The following is a 27,819-nucleotide window of genomic DNA, read 5'->3' on the forward strand; positions in this document are numbered from 1 at the left end:
TGACTGTTCCATGTATCCATGCTGTTGTCAGGGTTTATTTACCCTGACTGTTCCATGTATCCATGCTGTTGTCAGGGTTTATTTACCCTGACTGTTCCATGTATCCATGCTGTTGTCAGGGTTTATTTACCCTGACTGTTCCATGTATCCATGCTGTTGTCAGGGTTTATTTACCCTGACTGTTCCATGTATCCATGCTGTTGTTAAGGGTTTATTTACCCTGACTGTTCTCTGTGTTGACTAGTGACTCGTCTTATTCCACTGAAAATCTGTTAAGTCTTTTATTAAGGATGCTGCAACCTGCAAGAGGTTGTTACGGTTGTCTATTTATAAGAAATAAGAACTTTATTTAACAAACTGGGACTCTGTGGAATATGATCTATGGATTAGTCTACCTACTTAAATAGTAGTGATCTTTGTGCTATGGCGGTTGGGATTGTATCATTTGATGGCTATAGATCAACCACCAAGGTGTATTTGTCTGAAATTAAGAACAATATTCCAGAAGAACAAAATGAGCTTCTTTCAATTGTTATTTGAAATTTACACTAAAACGACAAAATATAAATGTTATCCTAGTGTCCAAGATTATAGTTAAACAATCTTTAAAATAAGTCGTCTTATAGAAGTGATTGATTATACCCTATCTCGTATAGATTTGTATTTGCTCGCTATTAATAAAGCTCCTTTGAAAAATGTTTTCACCTCCTCTTTCATTCAATGTTCATGAATACATTCTGACAGCTCTTAAGTTTGGTTTGTACCTCTTCTCATGTCGACACAGGCTAATAGGGTGTCAAAGCACCACCGCACTCTCTCCCCCTTGAGCCCCTGGCTTTCTAGACTGTTCTGGAGTCCAGAGCAATGACGGAGTGGTCCAGGCACAGAGTTACTGGTTTCCAGTTACCAAATAGTGTACCTTTTCTTAATGGTTGGTTTTACATTCATTGTGAAAATGTTAGAAGAAAGACAATCTTCAAATGGTTGTTTGGAACTAAATGCACAATGGTTCATAAATAATTGACATGCATTACGTTTATGGAAACTCAATGTATAACAGTAGGTTGACACACTACACATGCCTAATGGTTCTATAGATGCTATTTACATTGTGCAACAATAGACCGTGTGCAACAAACTGTTCAGCGTGTCCACAATATGGCCTAACACATATCCTGGAGATAGGACAGTGAGTTCGAAAGGAACTCTGTGCGTTCCAAGGTGCCGGGGCTCGTTCTTTCTCCAAAGGCCTGCCTCTACTCTCCCCATGATAACATAACCCCACCCACTACTGTGAAGGGTGTGACTTTCTTGCTGATGGATGGGTTTATATCGAATGAAAACGGAGAAGTAGGGTGTGTCGTTTTACCACGGGCCAATTAGACCTTGCTATTTTTGGGCATGGTCTTGGAGTAGTACTAAAGGCTGAAAAACCCTTTTCTTTTGCCTTACGCCAAGGGTAAGGGGTGTGCATAGGAGGTCAAATTAAATTTTCTGAATGCTTTCTTATTTAAAGTACCTACTGTAATCTGTTCCTGTAACTATTGTCTTTTATACGTTTGGATACGTTCCACTGCAACAACCAACGCTCCTCATATCAAATACAAGGTAAGAACACTCGTTTTCACCATTATACATCTTTCTCGTTAATTTCCAGGCGCTAGTTACAATGGTGAACCGTGTCGTTATGTAGCAATATTGTTTCAACGATATCCTACATGGTCGTTTGGTTATTTTGGATTTTGTAGCCTTAACGGGTTACCGGTTTATTTTGCCATGGCCTACTGTCCATTTGCTGTGCCTTCAACTCATAAAAGAGCCTATTTTGTGAATAATCTCTGTTGTAGATGCAATTTGAACAAAAACATCCAATTGATAATGCATACACTTGTTGTTTGGATCCGAAATATGTATACGTTGTTGTAGAATTAGCTGCGTTTAAGTCGCTACCGTCGGTGTTTCGGATCCTCCATTGGTCTCTATGGGCAGGGAACATGTCCTGACACATCACGCAGACCTCGCTGCGTAATGACGCAGGCTCCTTAACTTTTTATTTGTTCACATCTCACACTAGTAAAGATTGTCGTTTTTCTATTTTAAATGGTATTGGTTTATTGTTCGTTTCAACTGGATTGCTAATGGTTTACACAGAGAGATACTTATATCATTTGGCGGGTGTATGTGATAGACGAGCTACTTTTTTAACATGTCCAGACATGTCCCATGCAGTAAGTAGTAAGTTGCCACCCCCTATAGTAGGTTTCAGACCAGTTCGATCCAGTTCGTTACATATTCATGGTGACCGGGGAGAAGGAGGACATGACGATATACTGTAATCAGCTAGATCAGGGGACTTGAACCTTATCTTACCCAGGGACCCCCCTCCCAGGTAAACCGGCGATCCAGGAACCCACATCATACGTCTAATTCATCAGGTGAATTATAATGGCAAGGACAACTAATCAACATTTCAGAAATACTTTATTTTGTAGGTACTTTTCATTATTTTTGATCTCTCCACATTATATGATTGGAAGAGGAAATGTCAACTCTAACATGGGGTATTAGCTAGAAAGGCAACTCAAAACATTTTCGCTAAGAGCAGAGTTTGAGCTCTATTTTTGTTTTGTTTTTTAAAGTCACAGCTTACCAGCAGCCAGTGGCTGGCACTGGTAGCCTAAAAGCCTTTTCAAAGCTTAAATCAGATACTCCAGTGAGTGTAATGGGCTCAATATTAGGAGTAATAGCTTTGGGCAGTTACTTCCCCAAAATATTCACACGTTTCCAACATTGTGACACATACTGCCAAAACATCCCCAAACTTGTTTTAAGTAGGCTAGGCTACTTATGGTTTGTGAAATATTATCAATACTATCCCTCTTACACAGATGTAACTAAATGGTTACTGTCCTAACTGGAAAAAGCTTAATATTTAAGGTCTTATTCGGGTGGGTATCATTTGTGTAACGTTCCAACAGGAATCTGTTAGAAAAGCTTCGTAAATAACAAGGTTGCCAACAAACGACGCATACGAAGTTTTTTCACTTAACGCGTTAATTCCGAAAAATGTCTGTCCTCACTCTGGTAGCCCATGGACAAACATTAAGAATAAGCTAACGTGGTGAGTCGGCAGCTAGTTAACTAGGTGAATTGTTTGTGCTACTTTTGTATGCATTGTTCGTTGGCATCCTTGTACCTTACCAAGTTTTTGGAACAGATTCCTGTTGGAACGTTCGACAAATGATACCCACCCCTCTTATGAATCAATTCCCTTGAATGAATAATGTACTTTAATAATTGCATAACTACATTCTCTCCCTCTCCATAGATGCTTCACACAGTGACTGGACCAGGGGCTCTGGCCTTTGCTGTGCAGTTGAAGGCCTTGACTGACCAGGAGTTCAGGTACCAGCCCAAGCTGAGCGGGCTGAGGATCATTGAGACGGCCCATGACAACGGCCTGAGGATGACCGCCCGGCTTAGGGAGTACGAGGTGAAGGACCTCCTGTCTCTGACCAGGTTCTTTGGCTTCAGCGCAGAGACCTTCTCCCTGGCCGTCAACCTGCTGGACCGCTTCCTCGCTGTCATGAAGGTAAGGCCTGGACATCAGACAGGGTTTGATTAGGAATTATTCCAATCTGTCTTTTTATTAATTTGGTTTTAGCTGAGTAAGCAAGGGAAGGGAAACGCATGACTGTTAACTTGGTGCAAGGACTGTAAAATCATACATGTCTATTCTGTAATATCAGAGTCTTGTACAGGCTCTTCACTGTGAAAATATTTCAACGATTACCCCTAAAATGAATGACATTCAAGAACTCATTTTAAACATAACCTTTTAACCTTTCTCCCATTCCCAGATCCAGCCGAAGCACCTGTCATGCGTGGGCCTGTCCTGTTTCTACATCGCTGTGAAGACCACGGAGGAGAAGAAGAATGTCCCCATGGCCAACGAGCTGATCCGAATCAGCCAGAACCGCTTCACTGTGTCTGACATGATGAGGATGGAGAAGATAATTCTGCAGAAACTCTACTGGAAGGTCAAAGCCCCCACAGCCCTCTACTTCCTCAGGCTGTTCTACAGCCGGATACAGGACACGCTTGAAGATGACTGGTACGATGACTGTAGATATAGTAGGCTTGGACGGTATACTGTATATATCGAGGGTGTCAAACATATGGCATTCGGCCTGTGGGTGTTTTGAATAAAATAAGATACTAATGCGAATATACTTCAAAATGACAAATGGTAGAAAGGATAATGGACCTATATTCATAGTTTCTTAACTGTGTCCAGTTCGCTAATAATCACCTGATTTTAGTGCGCCCCTCCGGTCTTCGTGGGAGACCGAATGTGGCCCCCGGTGCAAAATGAGTTTGACACCCCTGATAGATACCGTATATCAGGCTATTTTGAGATACCCCACAGTATGATTTAATACGTTTTTTTCATAATTAGGAATATTTGTTTAAATACCTGCAGTAAACTTGTGCACTAGGTTAGTAGATAAATCAGCTATTGCGTTATTTGTTCATTATAAGGCCGTTCCACAAAGCAGCTGATTGAGCCTGTCTGACGGCTTGTGTTCAAACATGCCGTGAATACTCTCTAAAAGTAGTGGCTGGATATCAGGGGGATTTGGATAATGTGGATAAAGTTGATGCATTTAACTAAAACTCAGTTTCACATATATACTCTACTAGTCAAAAGTTTGGACTCCTACTTATTCGGGGTTTTTTCTTAATTCTTTACTATTTTTCTACTTTGTAAAATACTAGTGAAGACGTCACAAAACTATGAAAAATAACACATGGAATCATGTAGTAACAAGTGTTAAATAAAAAATATATTTTTGATTCCTCAAATAGGCACCCTTTGCCTTGACAGCTTTGCACACTCCCTGCATTCTCTCAACCAGCTTTGAGGTAGTCACATGGAATGCATTTCAATTAACATGTCCATATTATGGCAAGGACTGTATCACCACCCCTGTTGTGTTTTATATTTTTGTTCAGTGCATCATGTCATTTACATATGACAATTTCCCTTTATCTCTTATGCCTTACTCTACAAGCAACTTGAACAGAATTTATTAAAACAAATTCTCTCTCCATAGCAAGGAGATCATGAATGTTGAGAGACTAGAAGCACAGCTGAAAGCCTGCCATTGCTCTTTCACTTTCTCCAAAGTCAAGGTAAGATACTGTAGTTCTCTGTGTCAAAACAAATGTTTGTCTAATTCAGAATATCTAAATACTATGTGTCAAGGAAAACCAATTTAACTTGACTATAAAATACAGCAGCAAGGGGCATGTAGGCTAGTTCATGTTGTGACATTGGATCTCTGCCTATTTTGGGCAGTTGAGATATGTAGGCTAGTTCATGTTGTGACATTGAATCTCTGCCTATTTTGGGCAGTTGAGATATGTAGGCTAGTTCATGTTGTGACATTGCATCTCGGCCTATTTTGGGCAGTTGGGAAAGGGGTTGATGAGCTTTGAGGGTGAAAGACTGTAAAATGTATATATAAAAAGATCACTCTTAATATTTAGTTTTCATACTAACCTAATTTCTTCCCCCTCTTTCTCTCTCCACAGCCCTCTCTGCTTGCCCTGTCCTTGTTGGCCTTGGAGCTTCAGGAGCAACATGACCATGAGCACATAGACAAGCTGCTCAACACTTTCCAGTGTCTACAGCAGCAACTCACTGTGAGTGTTTACTGTCTAGCCAGCTAGCCTGGACTCCGATCTGTTTGTACTGTCTTGCGTCTGTTGTCACACCAAACATTGGGAATAGCTGTTGGCAAGAGGTTACAAAAAGATCTGGGATTCAGGCTACCACCCCAGTGTCATCACTCCCCAAACATGTCTGTTGTAACAGGATACTAACCAGGGTTTTGTTCATTAGGACGTACAACAGTAAATGTTTGAAATGGAAAACGAGAGGGAAGACACGCTCAAATAAAACAAGTTTCTTATTGGACTAGCCCAAGGTCCCCCTCCCACCCCGTTTGGTGCCGAATGAACACAACCCAGCATCGGAAGGTGTTCTGTGTCCTGAATGGAGCCCTATGGGCCTGGTCAAAAGTATTGCAGTCGCTACAGAGAATAAGGTGTCCTTTGAACCACATCCACCGTTGGCTATGAGGTGGAGCTCTGCGTGTTCGGATTACCTAATGTTGAGGGTTCATGGCGAATGTAGGCAAATTGATTGAACATGTAGGTCATGTTCCATTTTAGAACCTTTGGAATTGGGAACCTTCTCTGGGTTGTTAATGATACAAAGGGGGGAAACGGACCAACAAAAGCTCTCTGATTGACAGGGTTTTAAAATAAATTGCTGCTCGGACGTTCTGCATGATAATTCTGTTTTTCCTCTCCCCGTTTCTTCGTATTTTCTCAGGTCCGACAAGGAGACCTGGTTATCGTGACAGAGTTGGTTATGAAGTGTCTCATTGAGTATTCAACCACCAGGGTCTCCAGGCCCAACAGCCAGAGGCTTCGTTGGATCCTCTCTGGCAGAACGCAACGCACGTTGAAACACAGCTACTACAAGATCGCCCATATGCCCACAATCCCCGAGTCCGCCTACTGAACCCTGGGGCTGGGTGACCACTGATACAAAAGTAGGAGTACACCGATACAAAAGGAGAAGTAGGCTACCACCTCTTCTCCCCTAAAAAAACATTTTGTTTTTCAGTTTAAATGGGGGGAGGAAAGAAATTGCCTAAAAGCCCCCCAAAAAACACAACTTCTTGTCCTCTGCTGTTGCTACGTGGTCACCTACCTCCATCACTAACCTATTTCCCTTACAGAACTGCATTATGGATGATGCAGTTCTTTAAGGGGAAAACCTGTAACAAACTTATTTCCCCCTTTCTCCTGTTTTTTGTTCTCATGGTACTTTTTGAATAAGCTCACTTTATTAGCCTACATCTGCTTCATTGACTAAGTGTGCATCTGAAATGGCACTCTATTCCCTATATAGTGCACTACTTTTGATAAGAGCTGCTTTTGTTCTTTGAAGGGAATAGGGTGCCATCGAGAAGGCACACTAAGGGAGTAATGCCCGGTCAAGAGTGGGTTTATCCGCTGCCATCTAGCGAAGGTTAAATCCTTCCTGGTTGAAATGCTTGCACGCGTGTATACAGTATGTTCTTATCTGAATCAGTACCAACATGAATACTCTGCATAGTATTCTATCGTGGTTGCTGGTTTTAAGCAATGAAGTATAGAACCACCTAGGTCCTCAGTCCACTATGTGGAAGAGGAGGGAGAAGGGTTTTGTGAAAATGCAAAAACAATGGAACCAAGAAATCGGACCCAAAACCCTTAACTTCCACCCTAGGTTGACGAACTGGCCTAAAAATGCACTCCTCTACCCAAGGTGACCGTTTCCTTTTTTACTATTGAAATATTAATATGCTTTTTTTTGTACTTGTGGAGGGCGTTTGAGGTTTCCTCGGTGGTGAGGTTTCCTCGGTGGTGAGGTTTCCTCGGTGGTGAGGTTTCCTCGGTGGTGAGGTTTCCTCGGTGGTGAGGTTTCCTCGGTGGTGAGGTTTCCTCGGTGGTGAGGTGATCCTGCACATGCATTGGTTTTTAGCTTGCAGGTTAGCATGCTGAAACTGGCTGTGGATGACATGGTATCCCACTAGGGTGCCATTTTGGACACGACCACTATCTTCTAATGTAATGTTAACGGTTACTAACAACGGTCACGATTACATAATGCGATGTTGAATTACCTTGATTTGTGGCAAAATCTTAGCCTTTAGAAAACAACCATTTGAAAAATGCACTCTTAAGTCACTTAGGTAAGCACAGTAGATATAAGAAATGAAGTTGGTTTGTGATTTGCATTTGACCATAGGCCCCACAATTGATCTGAAAAATGAAGTTGTTCGTTAAGAATTTGAAGTTGATGTTCTGGAATTTGAAAACTTTTCCTTAAAATTGGATTTACACCACCTGTTCAACCCATGTGTTTACACCTTTCAATAAAACAATATTGAAAAGCTGTTTGGTTGCACTGTCAATGTTCTGAAACCACATCCATCAAAACAACTTTTCAACCATTTATTGTAAATCACAGCAGAATTTCCATACTGACAAGCTATTTAACTGAATTGTGGCAATGCAGTCTGAAAGGTTTGGCAGAATAAAAAAAAAAAGCCAATCCTAAATGTATACAAGGGTTGAAAGAAAAGGATGTGGGTTTGTACAGTTATGGCTTATAGTTTCAAATGATAGAATATTCTAATCATTGTCTGTTCTTTGCCCAAAGGCAACTGCTCATCCTGCACTGAGTTCATAACCAAAGCGGGAAGGTGGTAATTACAGTTGTGAAGTTGAAAATATCAGTTGGCTGCATTCATATGCTTTGAACGGTTGAAACACCATGCTTGTAAACAAGTGTTAAAAAATATTTAGATTTAACTGCTGAAAATGTAATTTCATTTGTAGGTGACGAGGTCAGCATGTGGGACAAGTCGGTGCTCAGGGATGATAGCCGATATATAACGAGTAGTTTCCCACCAGTAATTACCAGTTGGAGGGGCCTTCAAACGGATTTTCCCCAGTCGTATGTGGTAAATACCACCTTCCCACTTGGTTATAAACACAGCACAATCTCTTCACCCCTAGGCCTTAGCAAGCCTCAACAGTGTCCATTTGACAGTCTCGGGCATACTGTACTGTGGGGTGGGTCCCCTTTGCTGTTTAACAACTGTCACTTCTGCAAGCTGGAGAAGTCTGGCCCACCACCTGCAAAGTTCCCAGAGATCTCTGCTCCACTGAAGTCAAAGCCAGGGTTCTGTTGACACAGTGGGAAGTGACACAGCAACATTCATTTAATGTAGAGAGAAAGCCTGCATGTTAATATGCCTCCATCTATCCATGTTTTACGTGGATGAAGGAAAGAGGCCATTGAGAAGTGTAGTCAAGTGTTTTAGGCTCTGTGTGGGACTGTCTCGTATGACTCACCTCTCTCTGGAACCTCTCCAGAGTTAGTTTCTTCTGCATCTGGTCCTGGAGCCAGGCATCAGCACAGTACTCTCCCTCTAGCAGAGAGGACCAGCAGTTACCTGCCTCCCTGTTCGTCTTCATCAGCACGATACGGATCAGACACTTGTCCTCTGGAAAAGAGATCGCTTAGGCTTCATTTTCAACCAATATCTGCTAATGACTTCTCCACGGGATGGGGAGTGAAAGACAATGTAAACCTTGCATCAAATCAACCATTGTGTTGATTTGAATGAGTAGAAACCCACCTAATGTCCACGTTCCTTCATCCGCAACAGTGATGCCAAATAATTTACCCTGGAAGTACAAGAGACATGACTATAAGCAAACACAATCCTACCTACAACCAATCAGGTAATTAAAAATGGACCAATAAGCTTGCAGTTTACAATCACATGACTAGACAAATTCACCTGAATCTAGCATATATGGGTTTGCCAGAAAACAGTTTCTCAGGGATACAGTATTTTCAACCTAACTTCTATTTCCCCTGGGAAAAACATGTGGGAACACCTGCTACGTTAGGCTGACCTGAATCAGAGAGAAGCACCTTCAGAAACCATTCTGTAGATAACTATGTTATAGCTACATCTTTATATGCATGTTACATTAAATAATGTGTACTTGGGAAAATGCATGTTGTGGTAATTATCTGGGAGTCACCTATGCAGGTAAAACAAGATGAGTTTTGGAAGGATGGCCTCAGCATGTACACATTTGATTGCATGGAGGAAAATGGGGGAGGGTCATGCTTTTTCCAATTGCAGTCAAGGAGAGGGTTTAAGTATTTTTTAATCATATAGTCCAGGGGAGGGTCATGTAATTTATGAAATGTCAATATTTATCAATGTTTTAGAATGAGTTGCTTATTAGGCTACATATTGATGTGTCCGATGCCGCCCCTCATCTCTGATACTCCGCTGGGCCGCAATATCAAGTGTGCCTATAGGCTATTTAGTGTGGTCTCAATCAAATGATCCATAGCTGCTATTGGCTACGAAGTGCATGCTGGGAGAAGCACTATATTTCTAAGATAGCAGCTGGGATGGTGTTAAATAAACTAGGCTGCATTACACACGGCAATGGATACTCCAACCATGAATCCCTGCCTGCTCAGCTCTTGCTGATCAAAAGCGTTTTGTGTGCTGCCTAACCAATGGCTGTTCAGGGAAAAGGCTTCTTCTGAAAAGAATCTTACTTGTGGACTAGCTGATGTTCTGTTCGGTTTGAGACAGAGGGCATGAAGAAGAGGGAGATCAACTTCAATAGCTGATGTTCTGTTCGGTTTGAGACAGAGGGCATAGATTTGTCTGTCAATTCCTTCACCCACCATGCACTCTTTAAATAACAGTCTGTCACTGACATGGAGGTAGGGTAAGTTAAAACCAAGACTCGAATTGAGGGGGTATGCCATAGGCCTACCTTTAATTAAAGAAAAGGGCAAAAAGCCCAGACCTACCCCTTGTTAGTTTAAGATTTTGAAGAAAATAAAAACGGATCTGATCATATAAAGTGATCTACTGTATAACAGCGTTTTGGTCGGCAATGTTTTATTCTAGAGGACACAAAAAAATAGACTTTGCTTGGGAGGTAATCAAATTGATTAAGCTATTAACTTTCAGTAAAATAGAAGGATGTTTAAACCCTGACAACTTTTAAGGAAACACTGGTAACCTTCTCTCGTTGGGATAAGACATGGAAGAGTAGCCAGCAGTTAAAGCTTACATTTTTCTGCATTGGTAGGCCTCTGTCTCGGTAGGAAAGGTAGGCCTAACTTTTATAAGTACCATGCTCAGATTCCTAATGACATCTCAGTTTTAATTATTTGCAAACAGGGACAGTTTTGTTGCAAACAAGAAACACTGATTTGGCATAAGAGAGAGTCTTAGCCTGGAATTTCAGTAATTTGTGTGCTATTAAAAAATATTATTCTAAAATGACATAGAATTGCATGACATTTTTATGAAAATGTATTTTTCCTCGGACCTGAAAACATGATGATAGAATCATGCAATGCTTTTACTTTAAAGGAGATCTTTCCACCCCTACTCTTGTCCATCGTGGTCTGCGAATCCATAACCATCTGGCCCGCAGGCCTGTGTGCCATCCATGTAATGCTTAGGACTAAGAACACTTTCTAAAACTGCATATCTAAGGCTTTGGTCTGTCCAAGAAGTGAGTTTAAACAGTAGACATGTTCTCTGCTATCCCCTTTGTTTTGATTATTATTTGGGGTAAACGAGGGTCACTTGTTTTTTTTCTCTGCAAACGTTCAGGGTGGGTTTAAGTTAAATATATTTTTACTAAAGGGGGGGCCATCCATTTTCATTCCAGAATGTTCTGATTTTGTTCATGTCGCTAACCCTTATTAACATTCACTACGTTACTTTGAAATGTGTTTGTTGTGATGCCTACCTTGAAGACTTGTTGTCCTTTGACGTGTAGTTCTATCTGTTTGGATCCCAGGTTACATTTGACTTCTTTGCCAGACGTCCCATGTGGTACATTCACTTCAATAAATACCTCCTCCATGGTTTGGGACCAGTTTCCCCATGGTGTTTTACACGGGATAACACCACTTCTCTCCTCGAAGTGGACTGACATGCTGCTGGCTAGCGACCCTCTCACGCCTCCTGATCGGATACTTAGCTAACCGGCTAGCTAGCTAAATGTTGTTTATTCTCTCAAACGATGTTCAGGTCCTAACTTGTACCGACACAACGATCTGTAACCATTCCAAAACATATACTTATACGCATAAGCTGGCTAGAAAATATGACCAAAATTGTATAGCACAGTGTTTACGCCAGTCAGTTAGTTTTTCCAGAAACATTCTGGAGTTACTTCCTCGCTAGTTGAGTTTCCGGTGGCTGAACCGCCAAAAAGGAACAGAGAGCGCCACCTGCTGTTTAGACGCGCAATGGTCAAGGGGTCAAGAATCTTGATCTAAAAATAACACACACAGCCTTGAAATTCCATCCGAGATTATACATTTTAACAACTGGAAGAGTATAGTTCCCCGAGTATACAATAACAGTTCAAATGTTTACATTTCTCCATCTATTCTGTCATCACTCTCTTTTCCTAACAAGTGTCCCAGTCTAAACATGGGTTGGATTTTCTGTGCTAATCTCCTAATTCGATTACTTCACAAATCCTTGTGTTTAAAATACATTCAGTTTAGACTAGCGGAGGACAGAGAAAGGCTGACTATTTAATTTACACTCAGTTTGACAGGGAATGTTTTGCATAACCTGCTGGCAAGGATGGGTATCATGATTCTGATTTTGGTCACTTTGACCTGGTGAGTAAAATAACCTTTTTTCCTATTGTATCATTGGGTAGGCCTCTATAGGTTATTGAATGTATATAAATGATGTATGATAATAAACATACCAATCCTAATAGGTTCAACCTACTATGTTTATAGGCTTACACAGGGCAGTACCAAAATTCCATCAATTATTATTGTATTGATTTCAGTGTTGGCCGTGTCTATGGACAAGAAAGCTACGCAGGTGAAAACATCACCCGTATTCTGGACCGACTACTAGATGGTTATGACAACCGGTTGCGGCCAGGATCCGGAGGTGGGACTGTCCTAGACGTCTATTCTGATTGATTGTCCTGTATCTTACATCTACAGAAACTTTCATTGAATAAATGAGAAATAGCCTAGTTGGGATATTACATTGTACAGTATTTTTACCTGATTAGATTCTCTAAAATAATTGTTTATAGTCTACAGCTTTTCCATATTTTCATGGGCAACAATTAAAATCACTATATCCTTTTCAGGTATGATTACAGAGGTGAAAACAGATATCTTTGTCACCAGCTTTGGACCAGTATCAGACGTGGAAATGGTAAGAGACACTCAGCATATTCCCACATAGGCTTACTGTCACATAATGTATGTAAATTAGCAACTGTGAATGTAAATGAGCAACTGTGAATGTAAATTAGCAACTTTATATGTTATGTTTACATACTGTTATTACATATGGGTGACAACTGAGCTTCCCGTGTGGAGCAGCGGTCTAAGGCACTGCATCTCAGTACTAGAGGAGTCACTACAGACCCTGGTTCGATTCCAGGCTGTATCACAACCGGCCCGTGATTGAGAGTACCATAGGGCGGCGCACAATTGCCCCAGCGTCGTCCGGGTTAGGGTTTGGCCGAGGTAGACCGTCACTGTAAATAAGAATCTGTTCTGACTTGCCTAGTTAAATAAAGGTTCAATAAACATTCCTAAAATAAAATGTTCCACTGCACAGCTGCCTTATGGACAGACTGCTTTATACTGTAGATAATGAGCCATTTAGTTTGATTAGTCTGTTTCAATACACTAACTAGTGGAGGGTCCTGGTCTGGCAGAATGTTTATTTCAGCTTCTAGATCAATATGTCAAGCAAACTGAATACTCAAATGCATTGATGAATGAATATCTATAGGTAGTTATTGTCCTAATCATCTCATCATCTCTCTGGACTGGCTTGTTCGAATGGATTTAACTGTAGACAGTTAGTTAGAAACACATGTGTTATGTCTGTGGTTTGGAGAAGGACCTGCATATCATACTGTACATTCCTCTGGCCTTCTTCAGGACTGTAGAATATAGATTCTAGATCTACATTCTAGATCCAGAACCTGTCTGGTGATTAGTCATCTCATGCCCGGCCTTCTATCTCCTCCTCAGGAGTACACCATCGACATGTTCTTCAGACAGACCTGGGTGGACGAGAGGCTGAAGTACGACGGCGCAGTGGAGATCCTGCGTCTCAACAACAAGATGGTGGATAAGATCTGGACACCCGACACGTTCTTCAGGAACTCCAGGAAGTCCATCGCACACAATATGACCACTCCCAACAAGCTGTTCCGCATCATGCAGAACGGGACCGTCCTCTATACCATGAGGTAACCTGAGCCCGAGCCCCTCCTCCCTGGACTCCCCTGTAGAACCTCGTCCCCATGAGGTAGCCCCTCCTCCCTGGACCCTCCTGTAGAACCCTTCACCATGAGGTAGCCCCTCCTCCCTGGACCCTCCTGTAGAACCCCTTCACCATGAGGTAGCCCCTCCTCCCTGGACCCTCCTGTAGAACCTCGTCCCCATGAGGTAGCCCCTCCTCCATGGACCCTCCTGTAGAACCTCTTCACCATGAGGTAGCCCCTCCTCCCTGGACCCTCCTGTAGAACCTCGTCCCCATGAGGTAGCCCCTCCTCCTGGACCCTCCTGTAGAACCCCTTCACCATGAGGTAGCCCCTCCTCCCTGGACCCTCCTGTAGAACCCCTTCACCATGAGGTAGCCCCTCCTCCCTGGACCCTCCTGTAGAACCTCTTCACCATGAGGTAGCCCCTCCTCCCTGGACCCTCCTGTAGAACCCCTTCACCATGAGGTAGACCCTCCTCCCTGGACCCTCCTGTAGAACCCCTTCACCATGAGGTAGCCCTTCCTCCCTGGACCCTCCTGTAGAATATCGTCCCCATGAGGTAGCCCCTCCTCCCTGGACCCTCCTGTAGAACCCTTCACCATGAGGTAGCCCCTCCTCCCTGGACCCTCCTGTAGAACCTCGTCCCCATGAGGTAGCCCTTCCTCCCTGGACCCTCCTGTAGAACCCATTCACCATGAGGTAGCCCCTCCTCCCTGGACCCTCCTGTAGAACCTCGTCCCCATGAGGTAGCCCCTCCTCCCTGGACCCTCCTGTAGAACCCCTTCACCATGAGGTAGCCCCTCCTCCCTGGACCCTCCTGTAGAACCTCGTCCCCATGAGGTAGCCCCTCCTCCCTGGACCCTCCTGTAGAAGCTCTTCACCATGAGGTAGCCCCTCCTCCCTGGACCCTCCTGTAGAACCTCGTCCCCATGAGGTAGCCCCTCCTCCCTGGACCCTCCTGTAGAACCCCTTCACCATGAGGTAGCCCCTCCTCCCTGGACCCTCCTGTAGAACCTCTTCACCATGAGGTAGCCCCTCCTCCCTGAACCCTCCTGTAGAACCTCGTCCCCATGAGGTAGCCCTCCTCCCTGGACCCTCCTGTAGAACCCCTTCACCATAAGGTAGCCCCTCCTCCCTGGACCCTCCTGTAGAACCCTTTCACCATGAGGTAGCCCCTCCTCCCTGAACCCTCCTGCAGAACCCCTTCACCATGAGGTAGCCCCTCCTCCCTGGACCCTCCTGTAGAACCCCTTCACCATGAGGTAGCCCCTCCTCCCTGGACCCTCCTGTAGAACCCCTTCACCATGAGGTAGCCCCTCCTCCCTGGACCCTCCTGTAGAACCCCTTCACCATAAGGTAGCCCCTCCTCCCTGGACCCTCCTGTAGAACCCCTTCACCATGAGGTAGCCGCTCCTCCCTGGACCCTCCTGTAGAACCTCGTCCCCATGAGGTAGCCCCTCCTCCCTGGACCCTCCTGTAGAACCTCTTCACCATGAGGTAGCCCCTCCTCCCTGGACCCTCCTGTAGAACCCCTTCACCATGAGGTTGCCCCTCCTCCCTGGACCCTCCTGTAGAACCCCTCCACCATGAGGTAGCCCCTCCTCCCTGGATCCTCCTGTAGAACCTCTGCACTATGAGGTAGCCCCTCCTCCCTGGACCCTCCTGTAGAACCTCGTCCCCATGAGGTAGCCCCTCCTCCCTGGACCCTCCTGTAGAACCCCTTCACCATAAGGTAGCCCCTCCTCCCTGGACCCTCCTGTAGAACCCTTTCACCATGAGGTAGCCCCTCCTCCCTGAACCCTCCTGCAGAACCCCTTCACCATGAGGTAGCCCCTCCTCCCTGGACCCTCCTGTAGAACCCCTTCACCATGAGGTAGCCCCTCCTCCCTGGACCCTCCTGTAGAACCCCTTCACCATAAGGTAGCCCCTCCTCCCTGGACCCTCCTGTAGAACCCCTTCACCATGAGGTAGCCGCTCCTCCCTGGACCCTCCTGTAGAACCTCGTCCCCATGAGGTAGCCCCTCCTCCCTGGACCCTCCTGTAGAACCCTTCCCATGAGGTAGCCCCTCCTCCCTGGACCCTCTGTAGAACCCCTTCACCATGAGGTAGCCCCTCCTCCCTGGACCCTCCTGTAGAACCTCTTCACCATGAGGTAGCCCCTCCTCCCTGGACCCTCCAGTAGAACCTCGTCCCCATGAGGTAGCCCCTCCTCCCTGGACCCTCCTGTAGAACCCCTTCACCATGAGGTAGCCCCTCCTCCCTGGACCCTCCTGTAGAACCCCTTCACCATGAGGTTGCCCCTCCTCCCTGGACCCTCCTGTAGAACCCCTCCACCATGAGGTAGCCCCTCCTCCCTGGTCCCTCCTGTAGAACCCCTTCACCATGAGGTAGCCCCTCCTCCCTGCACCCTCCTGTAGAACCCCTTCACCATGAGGTAGCCCCTCCTCCCTGGACCCTCCTGTAGAACCCTTCACCATGAGGTAGCCCCTCCTCCCTGGACCCTCCTGTAGAACCTCTTCACCATGAGGTAGCCCCTCCTCCCTGGACCCTCCTGTAGAACCTCGTCCCCATGAGGTAGCCCCTCCTCCCTGGACCCTCCTGTAGAACCCCTTCACCATGAGGTAGCCCCTCCTCCCTGGACCCTCCTGTAGAACCCTTCACCATGAGGTAGCCCCTCCTCCCTGGACCCTCCTGTAGAACCCCTTCACCATGAGGTAGCCCCTCCTCCCTGGACCCTCCTGTAGAACCCCTTCACCATGAGGTAGCCCCTCCTCCCTGGACCCTCCTGTAGAACCTCTTCCCCATGAGGTAGCCCCTCCTCCCTGGACCCTCCTGTAGAACCCCTTCACCATGAGGTAGCCCCTCCTCCCTGGACCCTCCTGTAGAACCCCTTCACCATGAGGTAGCCCCTCCTCCCTGCACCCTCCTGTAGAACCCTTCACCATGAGGTAGCCCCTCCTCCCTGGACCCTCCTGTAGAACCCTTCACCATGAGGTAGCCCCTCCTCCCTGGACCCTCCTGTAGAACCCCTTCACCATGAGGTAGCCCCTCCTCCCTGGACCCTCCTGTAGAACCTCGTCCCCATGAGGTAGCCCCTCCTCCCTGACCCTCCTGTAGAACCCCTTCACCATGAGGTAGCCCCTCCTCCCTGGACCCTCCTGTAGAACCTCTTCACCATGAGGTAGCCCCTCCTCCCTGGACCCTCCTGTAGAACCCGTCCCCATGAGGTAGCCCCTCCTCCCTGGACCCTCCTGTAGAACCCCTTCACCATAAGGTAGCCCCTCCTCCCTGGACCCTCCTGCAGAACCCTTTCACCATGAGGTAGCCCCTCCTCCCTGAACCCTCCTGCAGAACCCCTTCACCATGAGGTAGCCCCTCCTCCCTGGACCCTCCTGTAGAACCCCTTCACCATGAGGTAGCCCCTCCTCCCTGGACCCTCCTGTAGAACCCCTTCACCATGAGGTAGCCCCTCCTCCCTGGACCCTCCTGTAGAACCCCTTCACCATGAGGTAGCCCCTCCTCCCTGCACCCTCCTGTAGAACCCCTTCACCATGAGGTAGCCCCTCCTCCCTGCACCCTCCTGTAGAACCCCTTCACCATGAGGTAGCCCCTCCTCCCTGGACCCTCCTGTAGAACCCTTCACCATGAGGTAGCCCCCCTCCTCCCTGGACCCTCCTGTAGAACCTCTTCACCATGAGGTAGCCCCTCCTCCCTGGACCCTCCTGTAGAACCCGTCCCCATGAGGTAGCCCCTCCTCCCTGGACCCTCCTGTAGAACCCCTTCACCATGAGGTAGCCCCTCCTCCCTGGACCCTCCTGTAGAACCCCTTCACCATGTGGTAGCCCCTCCTCCCTGGACCCTCCTGTAGAACCCCTTCACCATGAGGTAGCCCCTCCTCCCTGGACCCTCCTGTAGAACCTCGTCCCCATGAGGTAGCCCTCCTCCCTGGACCCTCCTGTAGAACCTCTTCCCCATGAGGTAGCCCTCCTCCCTGGACCCTCCTGTAGAACCCTTCACCATGAGGTAGCCCTCCTCCCTGGACCCTCCTGTAGAACCCCTTCACCATGAGGTAGCCCCTCCTCCCTGCACCCTCCTGTAGAACCCCTTCACCATGAGGTAGCCCCTCCTCCCTGGACCCTCCTGTAGAACACCTTCACCATGAGGTAGCCCCTCCTCCCTGGACCCTCCTGTAGAACCCTTCACCATGAGGTAGCCCCTCCTCCCTTTACCCTCCTGTAGAACCCTTCACCATGAGGTAGCCCCTCCTCCCTGGACCCTCCTGTAGAACCTCGTCCCCATGAGGTAGCCCCTCCTCCCTGGACCCTCCTGTAGAACCCCTTCACCATGAGGTAGCCCCTCCTCCCTGGACCCTCCTGTAGAACCCCTTCACCATGAGGTAGCCCCTCCTCCCTGGACCCTCCTGTAGAACCTCTTCACCATGAGGTAGCCCCTCCTCCCTGGACCCTCCTGTAGAACCTCGTCCCCATGAGGTAGCCCCTCCTCCCTGGACCCTCCTGTAGAACCCTTCACCATGAGGTAGCCCCTCCTCCCTGGACCCTCCTGTAGAACCCCTTCACCATGAGGTAGCCCCTCCTCCCTGGACCCTCCTGTAGAACCCCTTCACCATGAGGTAGCCCCTCCTCCCTGGACCCTCCTGTAGAACCCCTTCACCATGAGGTAGCCCCTCCTCCCTGGACCCTCCTGTAGAACCCTTCACCATGAGGTAGCCCCTCCTCCCTGGACCCTCCTGTAGAACCCCTTCACCATGAGGTAGCCCCTCCTCCCTGGACCCTCCTGTAGAACCTCGTCCCCATGAGGTAGCCCCTCCTCCCTGGACCCTCCTGTAGAACCTCTTCACCATGAGGTAGCCCCTCCTCCCTGGACCCTCCTGCAGAACCCCTTCACCATGAGGTAGCCCCTCCTCCTGGACCCTCCTGTAGAACCCCTTCACCATGAGGTAGCCCCTCCTCCCTGGACCCTCCTGTAGAACCCCTTCACCATGAGGTAGCCCCTCCTCCCTGGACCCTCCTGTAGAACCCCTTCACCATAAGGTAGCCCCTCCTCCCTGGACCCTCCTGTAGAACCCTTCACCATGAGGTAGCCCCTCCTCCTGGACCCTCCTGTAGAACCCCTCCCATGAGAAGCCCCCTCCTAGAACCCCTTCACCATGAGGTAGCCCTCCTCCCTGGACCCTCCTGTAGAACCCTTCACCATGAGGTAGCCCCTCCTCCCTGGACCCTCCTGTAGAACCTCGTCCCCATGAGGTAGCCACTCCTCCCTGGACCCTCCTGTAGAACCTCGTCCCCATGAGGTAGCCCCTCCTCCCTGGACCCTCCTGTAGAACCCCTTCACCATAAGGTAGCCCCTCCTCCCTGGACCCTCCTGTAGAACCCCTTCACCATGAGGTAGCCCCTCCTCCCTGAACCCTCCTGCAGAACCCCTTCACCATGAGGTAGCCCCTCCTCCCTGGACCCTCCTGTAGAACCCCTTCACCATGAGGTAGCCCCTCCTCCCTGCACCCTCCTGTAGAACCCCTTCACCATGAGGTAGCCCCTCCTCCCTGGACCCTCCTGTAGAACCCTTCACCATGAGGTAGCCCCTCCTCCCTGGACCCTCCTGTAGAACCCCTTCACCATGAGGTTGCCCCTCCTCCCTGGACCCTCCTGTAGAACCTCGTCCCCATGAGGTAGCCCCTCCTCCCTGGACCCTCCTGTAGAACCCCTTCACCATAAGGTATCCCCTCCTCCCTGGACCCTACTGTAGAACCCCTTCACCATGAGGTAGCCCCTCCTCCCTGAACCCTCCTGCAGAACCCCTTCACCATGAGGTAGCCCCTCCTCCCTGGACCCTCCTGTAGAACCCCTTCACCATGAGGTAGCCCCTCCTCCCTGGACCCTCCTGTAGAACCTCTTCACCATGAGGTAGCCCCTCCTCCCTGGACCCTCCTGTAGAACCTCGTCCCCATGAGGTAGCCCCTCCTCCCTGGACCCTCCTGTAGAACCCCTTCACCATGAGGTAGCCCCTCCTCCCTGGACCCTCCTGTAGAACCCTTCACCATGAGGTAGCCCCTCCTCCCTGGACCCTCCTGTAGAACCCGTCCCCATGAGGTAGCCCCTCCTCCCTGGACCCTCCTGTAGAACCTTCCCCATGAGGTAGCCCCTCCTCCCTGGACCCTCCTGTAGAACCCCTTCACCATGAGGTAGCCCCTCCTCCCTGGACCCTCCTGTAGAACCCCTTCACCATGAGGTAGCCCTCCTCCCTGCACCCTCCTGTAGAACCCTTCACCATGAGGTAGCCCCTCCTCCCTGGACCCTCCTGTAGAACCCCTTCACCATGAGGTAGCCCCTCCTCCCTGGACCCTCCTGTAGAACCCTTCACCATGAGGTAGCCCCTCCTCCCTGGACCCTCCTGTAGAACCCCTTCACCATGAGGTAGCCCCTCCTCCCTGGACCCTCCTGTAGAACCCCTTCACCATGAGGTAGCCCCTCCTCCCTGGACCCTCCTGTAGAACCCCTTCACCATGAGGTAGCCCCTCCTCCCTGGACCCTCCTGTAGAACCTCGTCCCCATGAGGTAGCCCCTCCTCCCTGGACCCTCCTGTAGAACCTCTTCACCATGAGGTAGCCCCTCCTCCCTGAACCCTCCTGCAGAACCCCTTCACCATGAGGTAGCCCCTCCTCACTGGACCCTCCTGTAGAACCCCTTCACCATGAGGTAGCCCCTCCTCCCTGGACCCTCCTGTAGAACCCCTTCACCATGAGGTAGCCCCTCCTCCCTGGACCCTCCTGTAGAACCCCTTCACCATGAGGTAGCCCCTCCTCCCTGCACCCTCCTGTAGAACCCCTTCACCATGAGGTAGCCCCTCCTCCCTGGACCCTCCTGTAGAACCCCTTCACCATGAGGTAGCCCCTCCTCCCTGGACCCTCCTGTAGAACCTCTTCACCATGAGGTAGCCCCTCCTCCCTGGACCCTCCTGTAGAATCGTCCCCATGAGGTAGCCCCTCCTCCCTGGACCCTCCTGTAGAACCCCTTCACCATGAGGTAGCCCCTCCTCCCTGGACCCTCCTGTAGAACCCTTCACCATGAGGTAGCCCCTCCTCCCTGGACCCTCCTGTAGAACCCCTTCACCATGAGGTAGCCCCTCCTCCCTGGACCCTCCTGTAGAACCTCGTCCCCATGAGGTAGCCCCTCCTCCCTGGACCCTCCTGTAGAACCCCTTCACCATGAGGTAGCCCCTCCTCCCTGGACCCTCCTGTAGAACCCCTTCACCATGAGGTAGCCCCTCCTCCCTGGACCCTCCTGTAGAACCCTTCACCATGAGGTAGCCCCTCCTCCCTGGACCCTCCTGTAGAACCCTTCACCATGAGGTAGCCCCTCCTCCCTGGACCCTCCTGTAGAACCCTTCACCATGAGGTAGCCCCTCCTCCCTGGACCCTCCTGTAGAACCCTTCACCATGAGGTAGCCCCTCCTCCCTGGACCCTCCTGTAGAACCTCGTCCCCATGAGGTAGCCCCTCCTCCCTGGACCCTCCTGTAGAACCCCTTCACCATGAGGTAGCCCCTCCTCCCTGGACCCTCCTGTAGAACCCCTTCACCATGAGGTAGCCCCTCCTCCCTGGACCCTCCTGTAGAACCCTTCACCATGAGGTAGCCCCTCCTCCCTGGACCCTCCTGTAGAACCTCTTCACCATGAGGTAGCCCCTCCTCCCTGGACCCTCCTGTAGAACCTTGTCCCCATGAGGTAGCCCCTCCTCCCTGGACCCTCCTGTAGAACCCCTTCACCATGAGGTAGCCCCTCCTCCCTGGACCCTCCTGTAGAACCCCTTCACCATGAGGTAGCCCCTCCTCCCTGCACCCTCCTGTAGAACCCCTTCACCATGAGGTAGCCCCTCCTCCCTGGACCCTCCTGTAGAACCCTTCACCATGAGGTAGCCCCTCCTCCCTGGACCCTCCTGTAGAACCCTTCACCATGAGGTAGCCCCTCCTCCCTGGACCCTCCTGTAGAACCTCGTCCCCATGAGGTAGCCCCTCCTCCCTGGACCCTCCTGTAGAACCCCTTCACCATGAGGTAGCCCTTCCTCCCTGGACCCTCCTGTAGAACCCCTTCACCATGAGGTAGCCCCTCCTCCCTGGACCCTCCTGTAGAACCCCTTCACCATGAGGTAGCGCCTCCTCCCTGGACCCTCCTGTAGAACCTCTTCACCATGAGTTAGCCCCTCCTCCCTGGACCCTCCTGTAGAACCTTGTCCCCATGAGGTAGCCCCTCCTCCCTGGACCCTCCTGTAGAACCCCTTCACCATGAGGTAGCCCTCCTCCCTGGACCCTCCTGTAGAACCCTTCACCATGAGGTAGCCCCTCCTCCCTGGACCCTCCTGTAGAACCCTTCACCATGAGGTAGCCCCTCCTCCCTGGACCCTCCTGTAGAACCCCTTCACCATGAGGTAGCCCCTCCTCCCTGGACCCTCCTGTAGAACCCCTTCACCATGAGGTAGCCCCTCCTCCCTGGACCCTCCTGTAGAACCCCTTCACCATGAGGTAGCCCCTCCTCCCTGGACCCTCCTGTAGAACCTCGTCCCCATGAGGTAGCCACTCCTCCATGGACCCTCCTGTAGAACCCCTTCACCATGAGGTAGCCCCTCCTCCCTGGACCCTCCTGTAGAACCCCTTCACCATGAGGTAGCCCCTCCTCCCTGCACCCTCCTGTAGAACCCCTTCACCATGAGGTAGCCCCTCCTCCCTGGACCCTCCTGTAGAACCCCTTCACCATGAGGTAGCCCCTCCTCCCTGGACCCTCCTGTAGAACCCTTCACCATGAGGTAGCCCCTCCTCCCTGGACCCTCCTGTAGAACCCTTCACCATGAGGTAGCCCCTCCTCCCTGGACCCTCCTGTAGAACCTCGTCCCCATGAGGTAGCCCCTCCTCCCTGGACCCTCCTGTAGAACCCCTTCATCATGAGGTAGCCCCTCCTCCCTGGACCCTCCTGTAGAATCCCTTCACCATGAGGTAGCCCCTCCTCCCTGGACCCTCCTGTAGAACCCCTTCACCATGAGGTAGCCCCTCCTCCCTGGACCCTCCTGTAGAACCTCTTCACCATGAGGTAGCCCCTCCTCCCTGGACCCTCCTGTAGAACCTCGTCCCCATGAGGTAGCCCCTCCTCCCTGGACCCTCCTGTAGAACCTCTTCACCATAAGGTAGCCCCTCCTCCCTGGACCCTCCTGTAGAACCCCTTCACCATGAGGTAGCCCCTCCTCCCTGAACCCTCCTGTAGAACCCCTTCACCATGAGGTAGCCCCTCCTCCCTGGACCCTCCTGTAGAACCCCTTCACCATGAGGTAGCCCCTCCTCCCTGGACCTTCCTGTAGAACCTCTTCACCATGAGGTAGCCCCTCCTCCCTGGACCTTCCTGTAGAACCTCGTCCCCATGAGGTAGCCCCTCCTCCCTGGACCCTCCTGTAGAACCCCTTCACCATGAGGTAGCCCCTCCTCCCTGGACCCTCCTGTAGAACCCCTTCACCATGAGGTAGCCCCTCCTCCCTGGACCCTCCTGTAGAACCCTTCACCATGAGGTAGCCCCTCCTCCCTGGACCCTCCTGTAGAACCCTTCACCATGAGGTAGCCCCTCCTCCCTGGACCCTCCTGTAGAACCCCTTCACCATGAGGTAGCCCCTCCTCCCTGGACCCTCCTGTAGAACCCCTTCACCATGAGGTAGCCCCTCCTCCCTGGACCCTCCTGTAGAACCCCTTCACCATGAGGTAGCCCCTCCTCCCTGGACCCTCCCTGAACCCCAGCCAATTAAGACTATGAAAAATAAAATGCCGTTGCAGTGCTGCTCTGCACATAGGAAACCAGTTGTGTTGTACTGTATACACCGTTTTTACACAGATGATGAAATCAGAAGTGTAATGTATTCTATGTGTATCTCAGACTAACCATCAGTGCAGAGTGTCCCATGAGTCTCATGGACTTCCCTATGGACGGACACGCCTGTCCTCTCAAGTTCGGCAGCTGTGAGTAGTCAGTCTAGGATCTCCTTTCCCTGGTTCTTTTTCTAAAGGAATTAGGGGCTGTCATATTCATTTAATGTTTTTGGTATTGGAAAAGCAAACATTTTGAGCAAATTCACGATTTAATCGCGATGAATTACAGCAAATCCTGCAACTACATCGATTACATTTTTTTTTTATCGTTTGACAGCCCTAAAAGTAATTTTGAAGTGATTTATCATTTAAAAAAAAGTTTGCTTATGGCACTGAAACAGGTAAATTCACATCCTTGTGCTCCAGCTTCCTCAAAACAGTTTGCTCTATATCCCCTTTGCAGTGCCCTATTTAAGGAACAGGGACCATTTCAGACACCTACGATGTCTTGTAGTTTCCGTCAACATTATATATACGAATGTTATGACAACTGAATGAACTTGTTTCTGAATACATCAGATGCGTACACGAGCAGTGAGATCACCTTTACCTGGAGGAAGGGTCTGGAATCTTCTGTAGACTGTCCTCAGGAGTCTATCAGTCTGCTCCAGTATGACCTGGTGGGACAGAGGTTATCCATGGAGACGTTCAAATCTAAAACAGGTAACGACCCACTGTAGGTTACATCACATGTCAAATTAGAGACAAAGAGGGAGAGAGAGACTACTACATTACACTACCACACTACAACACTACACACACTACTACACTACTACACTACTAGACCACACTACGTTAGTACAATAAACTACTACACGACACTACTACATTACACTACATGACTACACTACACAACCCTACATTACTACACTACTACCCTACACTACCACACTACTACACAACACTATACTACTCTACACTACACTACCACTACACTACACTACCACACTACAACACTACTACAATGCACTACTACACCACTACATTACATTAATACAATACACCACTACACTACACTCCTACACTGCACTACTACACTGCACTACTACACTACACTAGTACACTACTATATTACATTAATACACTACTACACTACACTACTACACTACACCACTACACTACTACATTACACTACTACACTACTACACCACTACATTACATTAATACAATACACTACTACACTACACTCCTACACTGCACTACTACACTGCACTACTACACTACACTAGTACACTACTATATTACATTAATACACTACTACACTACACTACTACACTACTACACTACACTACACTACTACATTACAATACTACATTACTACACTACACTACACTACTACTCAAAACTACACTACAACACTACTCAAAACTACACTACTACATTACAATACTACATTACTACACTACACTACACTACTACTCAACACTACACTACAACACTACTCAAAACTACACTACTACATTACACTACTACACTACAGTACACTACTACTCTACACTACAACACTACAACACTACACTACACACCACTACACTACACTACTACATTACACTACTACATTACTACACCACACTACTACACTAGAACATTACACTACTACACTACCACACTACACCACTACACTACACTACACTATACTACTACACTTCTACACTACACACTATACTACCACACTACACTACTACACTAACATACTACACTACACTACTACACAACTACACTGTACTACTACACTACTACGCTACACCAATACACTACTACACTACTACACTACTACACTACACAACTACATTAGTACAATACACTACTACACTGCACTACACTACAGTATTATACTACGCTACTACACGACACTACTACATTACACTACATGACTACACTACACTACTACACTACACTACACAACCCTACTCTACTACACTACTACACTACACTACCACACTACTACACAACACACCACTATACTACTCTACACTATACTACTCTACACTACACTACACTACACTACCCCTACACTACACTACACTACACTACCCCTACACTACACTACACTACTACACTACACTACCACACTACTACACTACACTACCACACTACTACACAACACTATACTACTCTACACTACACTACACTACCACACTACTACACTACTACAATACACTACTACACCACTACATTACATTAATACAATACACTACTACACTACCACACTACTACATTACATTAATACAATACACCACTACACTACTACATTACACTACTACACTACACTACTACACCACTACATTACATTAATACAATACAATACACCACTACACTACTACACTACACTACACAACCCTACACTGCTACACTACTACACTACACTACCACACTACTACACAACACTATACTACTCTACACTACACTACCACTACACTACACAACCCGACACTATACTACTACACTACTACACTACACTACTACACTACACGACTATACTACTACACTACACTACCACACTACTACACTACTACACTACCACACTACTACACTACTACACTACTACATTACATTAATACAATACACTACTACACTACACTACACGACTATACTACTACACTACACTACCACACTACTACACTACTACACTACCACACTACTACACTACTACACTACACTACCACACTACTACACTACCACACTACACTACCACACTACCACACTACTACACTACCACACTACTACACTACTACACTACACTACCACACCACACTACACTACCACACTACTACACTACTACACTACTACATTACATTAATACAATACACTACTACACTACACTACACGACTATACTACTACACTACACTACACAACCACACTACTACACTACTACACTACATTTCCACACTACTACACTACACCACACTACTACACTACTACATTACATTAATACAATACACTACTACACTACACTACTACAATACATTAATACAATACACTACTACACTACACTACTACACTACACTACTACACTACACTACTACACTACACTACTACACTACTACATTACATTAATACAATACACTACTACACAACACTACACTACCACATTACACTACCACATTACACTACTACACTACTACATTACATTAATACAATACACTACTACACAACACTACACTATACTACTACACTTCTACACTACACACTATACTACCACACTACACTACTACACTAACATACACTACACTACTACACTACTACACTAACATACACTACACTACTACATTGTACTACTACACTACTACGCAACACCAATACACTACTACGCTACTACACGACACTACTAAATTACACTACATGACTACACTACACTACTACACTACACTACACAACCATACTCTACTACACTACTACACTACACTACCACACTACTACACAACACTATACTACTCTACTCTACTCTACACTACACTACACTACACTACCACACTACAACACTACTACAATACACTACTACACCACTACATTACATAAATGCAATACACTACTACACTACCACACTACTACATTACATTAATACAATACACCACTACACTACACTACTACACTACACAACTATACTACTACACTACACTACACAACCCTACACTACTACACTACACTACCACACTACTACATTACATTAATACAATACACTACTACACTACTACACTACACAACTATACTACTACACTACACTACACTACTACACTACTACATTACACTACACTACACGACTATACTACTACACTACCACACTACTACACTACTACACTACACTACCCCTACACTACACTACTACACTACTACACTACACTACACTACCACACTACAACACTACTACACTACACTACCACACTACTACACTACTACACTACTACACTGTACTACTACACTACTACGCTACACTACTACACTACTA

General features: G+C 47.9%; 3 protein-coding genes across 4 annotated transcripts in view; 2 read left to right on the forward strand and 1 right to left on the reverse strand.

Moving 5' to 3' along the window:
- The first annotated feature begins 1,435 nt into the window (after positions 1-1,435).
- LOC115118068 (cyclin-G1-like) lies at positions 1,436-8,019 on the forward strand. Of its 2 annotated transcripts, none has more exons than XM_029646601.2 (6): positions 1,436-1,608; positions 3,329-3,592; positions 3,861-4,114; positions 5,118-5,196; positions 5,599-5,709; positions 6,404-8,019. In XM_029646601.2, the coding sequence occupies exons 2-6, from the start codon at positions 3,329-3,331 to the stop codon at positions 6,593-6,595; spliced, it is 900 nt and encodes a 299-aa protein (XP_029502461.1). In that variant the 5' UTR covers positions 1,436-1,608; the 3' UTR covers positions 6,596-8,019. The 2 variants fall into 2 exon arrangements, with proteins under 2 accessions (XP_029502461.1, XP_029502462.1); XM_029646602.2 differs by lacking the exon at positions 1,436-1,608 and adding an exon at positions 2,315-2,435.
- Positions 8,020-8,062: 43 nt separating this feature from the next.
- On the reverse strand, positions 8,063-11,886 carry LOC115118069 (nudC domain-containing protein 2). Its single transcript, XM_029646603.2, has 4 exons — positions 11,437-11,886; positions 9,270-9,318; positions 8,983-9,134; positions 8,063-8,812 (listed from the first exon to the last, which is right to left on the reverse strand). Exons 1-4 carry the CDS (start codon positions 11,623-11,625, stop codon positions 8,729-8,731), a joined length of 474 nt encoding a protein of 157 aa, XP_029502463.1. The 5' UTR covers positions 11,626-11,886; the 3' UTR covers positions 8,063-8,728.
- Positions 11,887-12,190: 304 nt separating this feature from the next.
- The window catches only part of LOC115118063 (gamma-aminobutyric acid receptor subunit alpha-4-like), a 62,912-nt gene continuing 47,283 nt past the window's right edge, over positions 12,191-27,819 (forward strand). Inside the window, exons 1-6 of the mRNA XM_065018365.1 lie at positions 12,191-12,325; positions 12,505-12,611; positions 12,820-12,887; positions 13,721-13,941; positions 23,880-23,962; positions 24,392-24,535. Coding sequence (XP_064874437.1) covers positions 12,288-12,325; positions 12,505-12,611; positions 12,820-12,887; positions 13,721-13,941; positions 23,880-23,962; positions 24,392-24,535 — 661 coding nt within the window. The 5' untranslated portion in view covers positions 12,191-12,287. The remainder of the gene's footprint in view (positions 12,326-12,504; positions 12,612-12,819; positions 12,888-13,720; positions 13,942-23,879; positions 23,963-24,391; positions 24,536-27,819) is intronic.

Source organism: Oncorhynchus nerka, linkage group LG5 (genome assembly GCF_034236695.1).
Source record: "Oncorhynchus nerka isolate Pitt River linkage group LG5, Oner_Uvic_2.0, whole genome shotgun sequence".
NCBI classification, from domain to species: Eukaryota; Metazoa; Chordata; class Actinopteri; order Salmoniformes; family Salmonidae; genus Oncorhynchus; species Oncorhynchus nerka.

Bases quoted from the DNA above. Each gene is read 5' to 3' on its own strand.
- LOC115118068 (XM_029646601.2), top strand. From the start codon at position 3,329: ATGCTTCACACAGTGACTGGACCAGGGGCTCTGGCCTTTGCTGTGCAG. The intron at 3,593-3,860 runs GTAAGGCCTGGA...TCCCATTCCCAG, and splicing joins GCTTCCTCGCTGTCATGAAG to ATCCAGCCGAAGCACCTGTC. The intron at 4,115-5,117 runs GTACGATGACTG...CTCTCTCCATAG, and splicing joins GACACGCTTGAAGATGACTG to CAAGGAGATCATGAATGTTG.
- LOC115118069 (XM_029646603.2), bottom strand. From the start codon at position 11,625: ATGTCAGTCCACTTCGAGGAGAGAAGTGGTGTTATCCCGTGTAAAACA. The intron at 9,135-9,269 runs GTGGGTTTCTAC...TCTCTTTTCCAG, and splicing joins TGAAGGAACGTGGACATTAG to AGGACAAGTGTCTGATCCGT. The intron at 8,813-8,982 runs GTGAGTCATACG...CTGTGTCAACAG, and splicing joins TGGAGAGGTTCCAGAGAGAG to AACCCTGGCTTTGACTTCAG.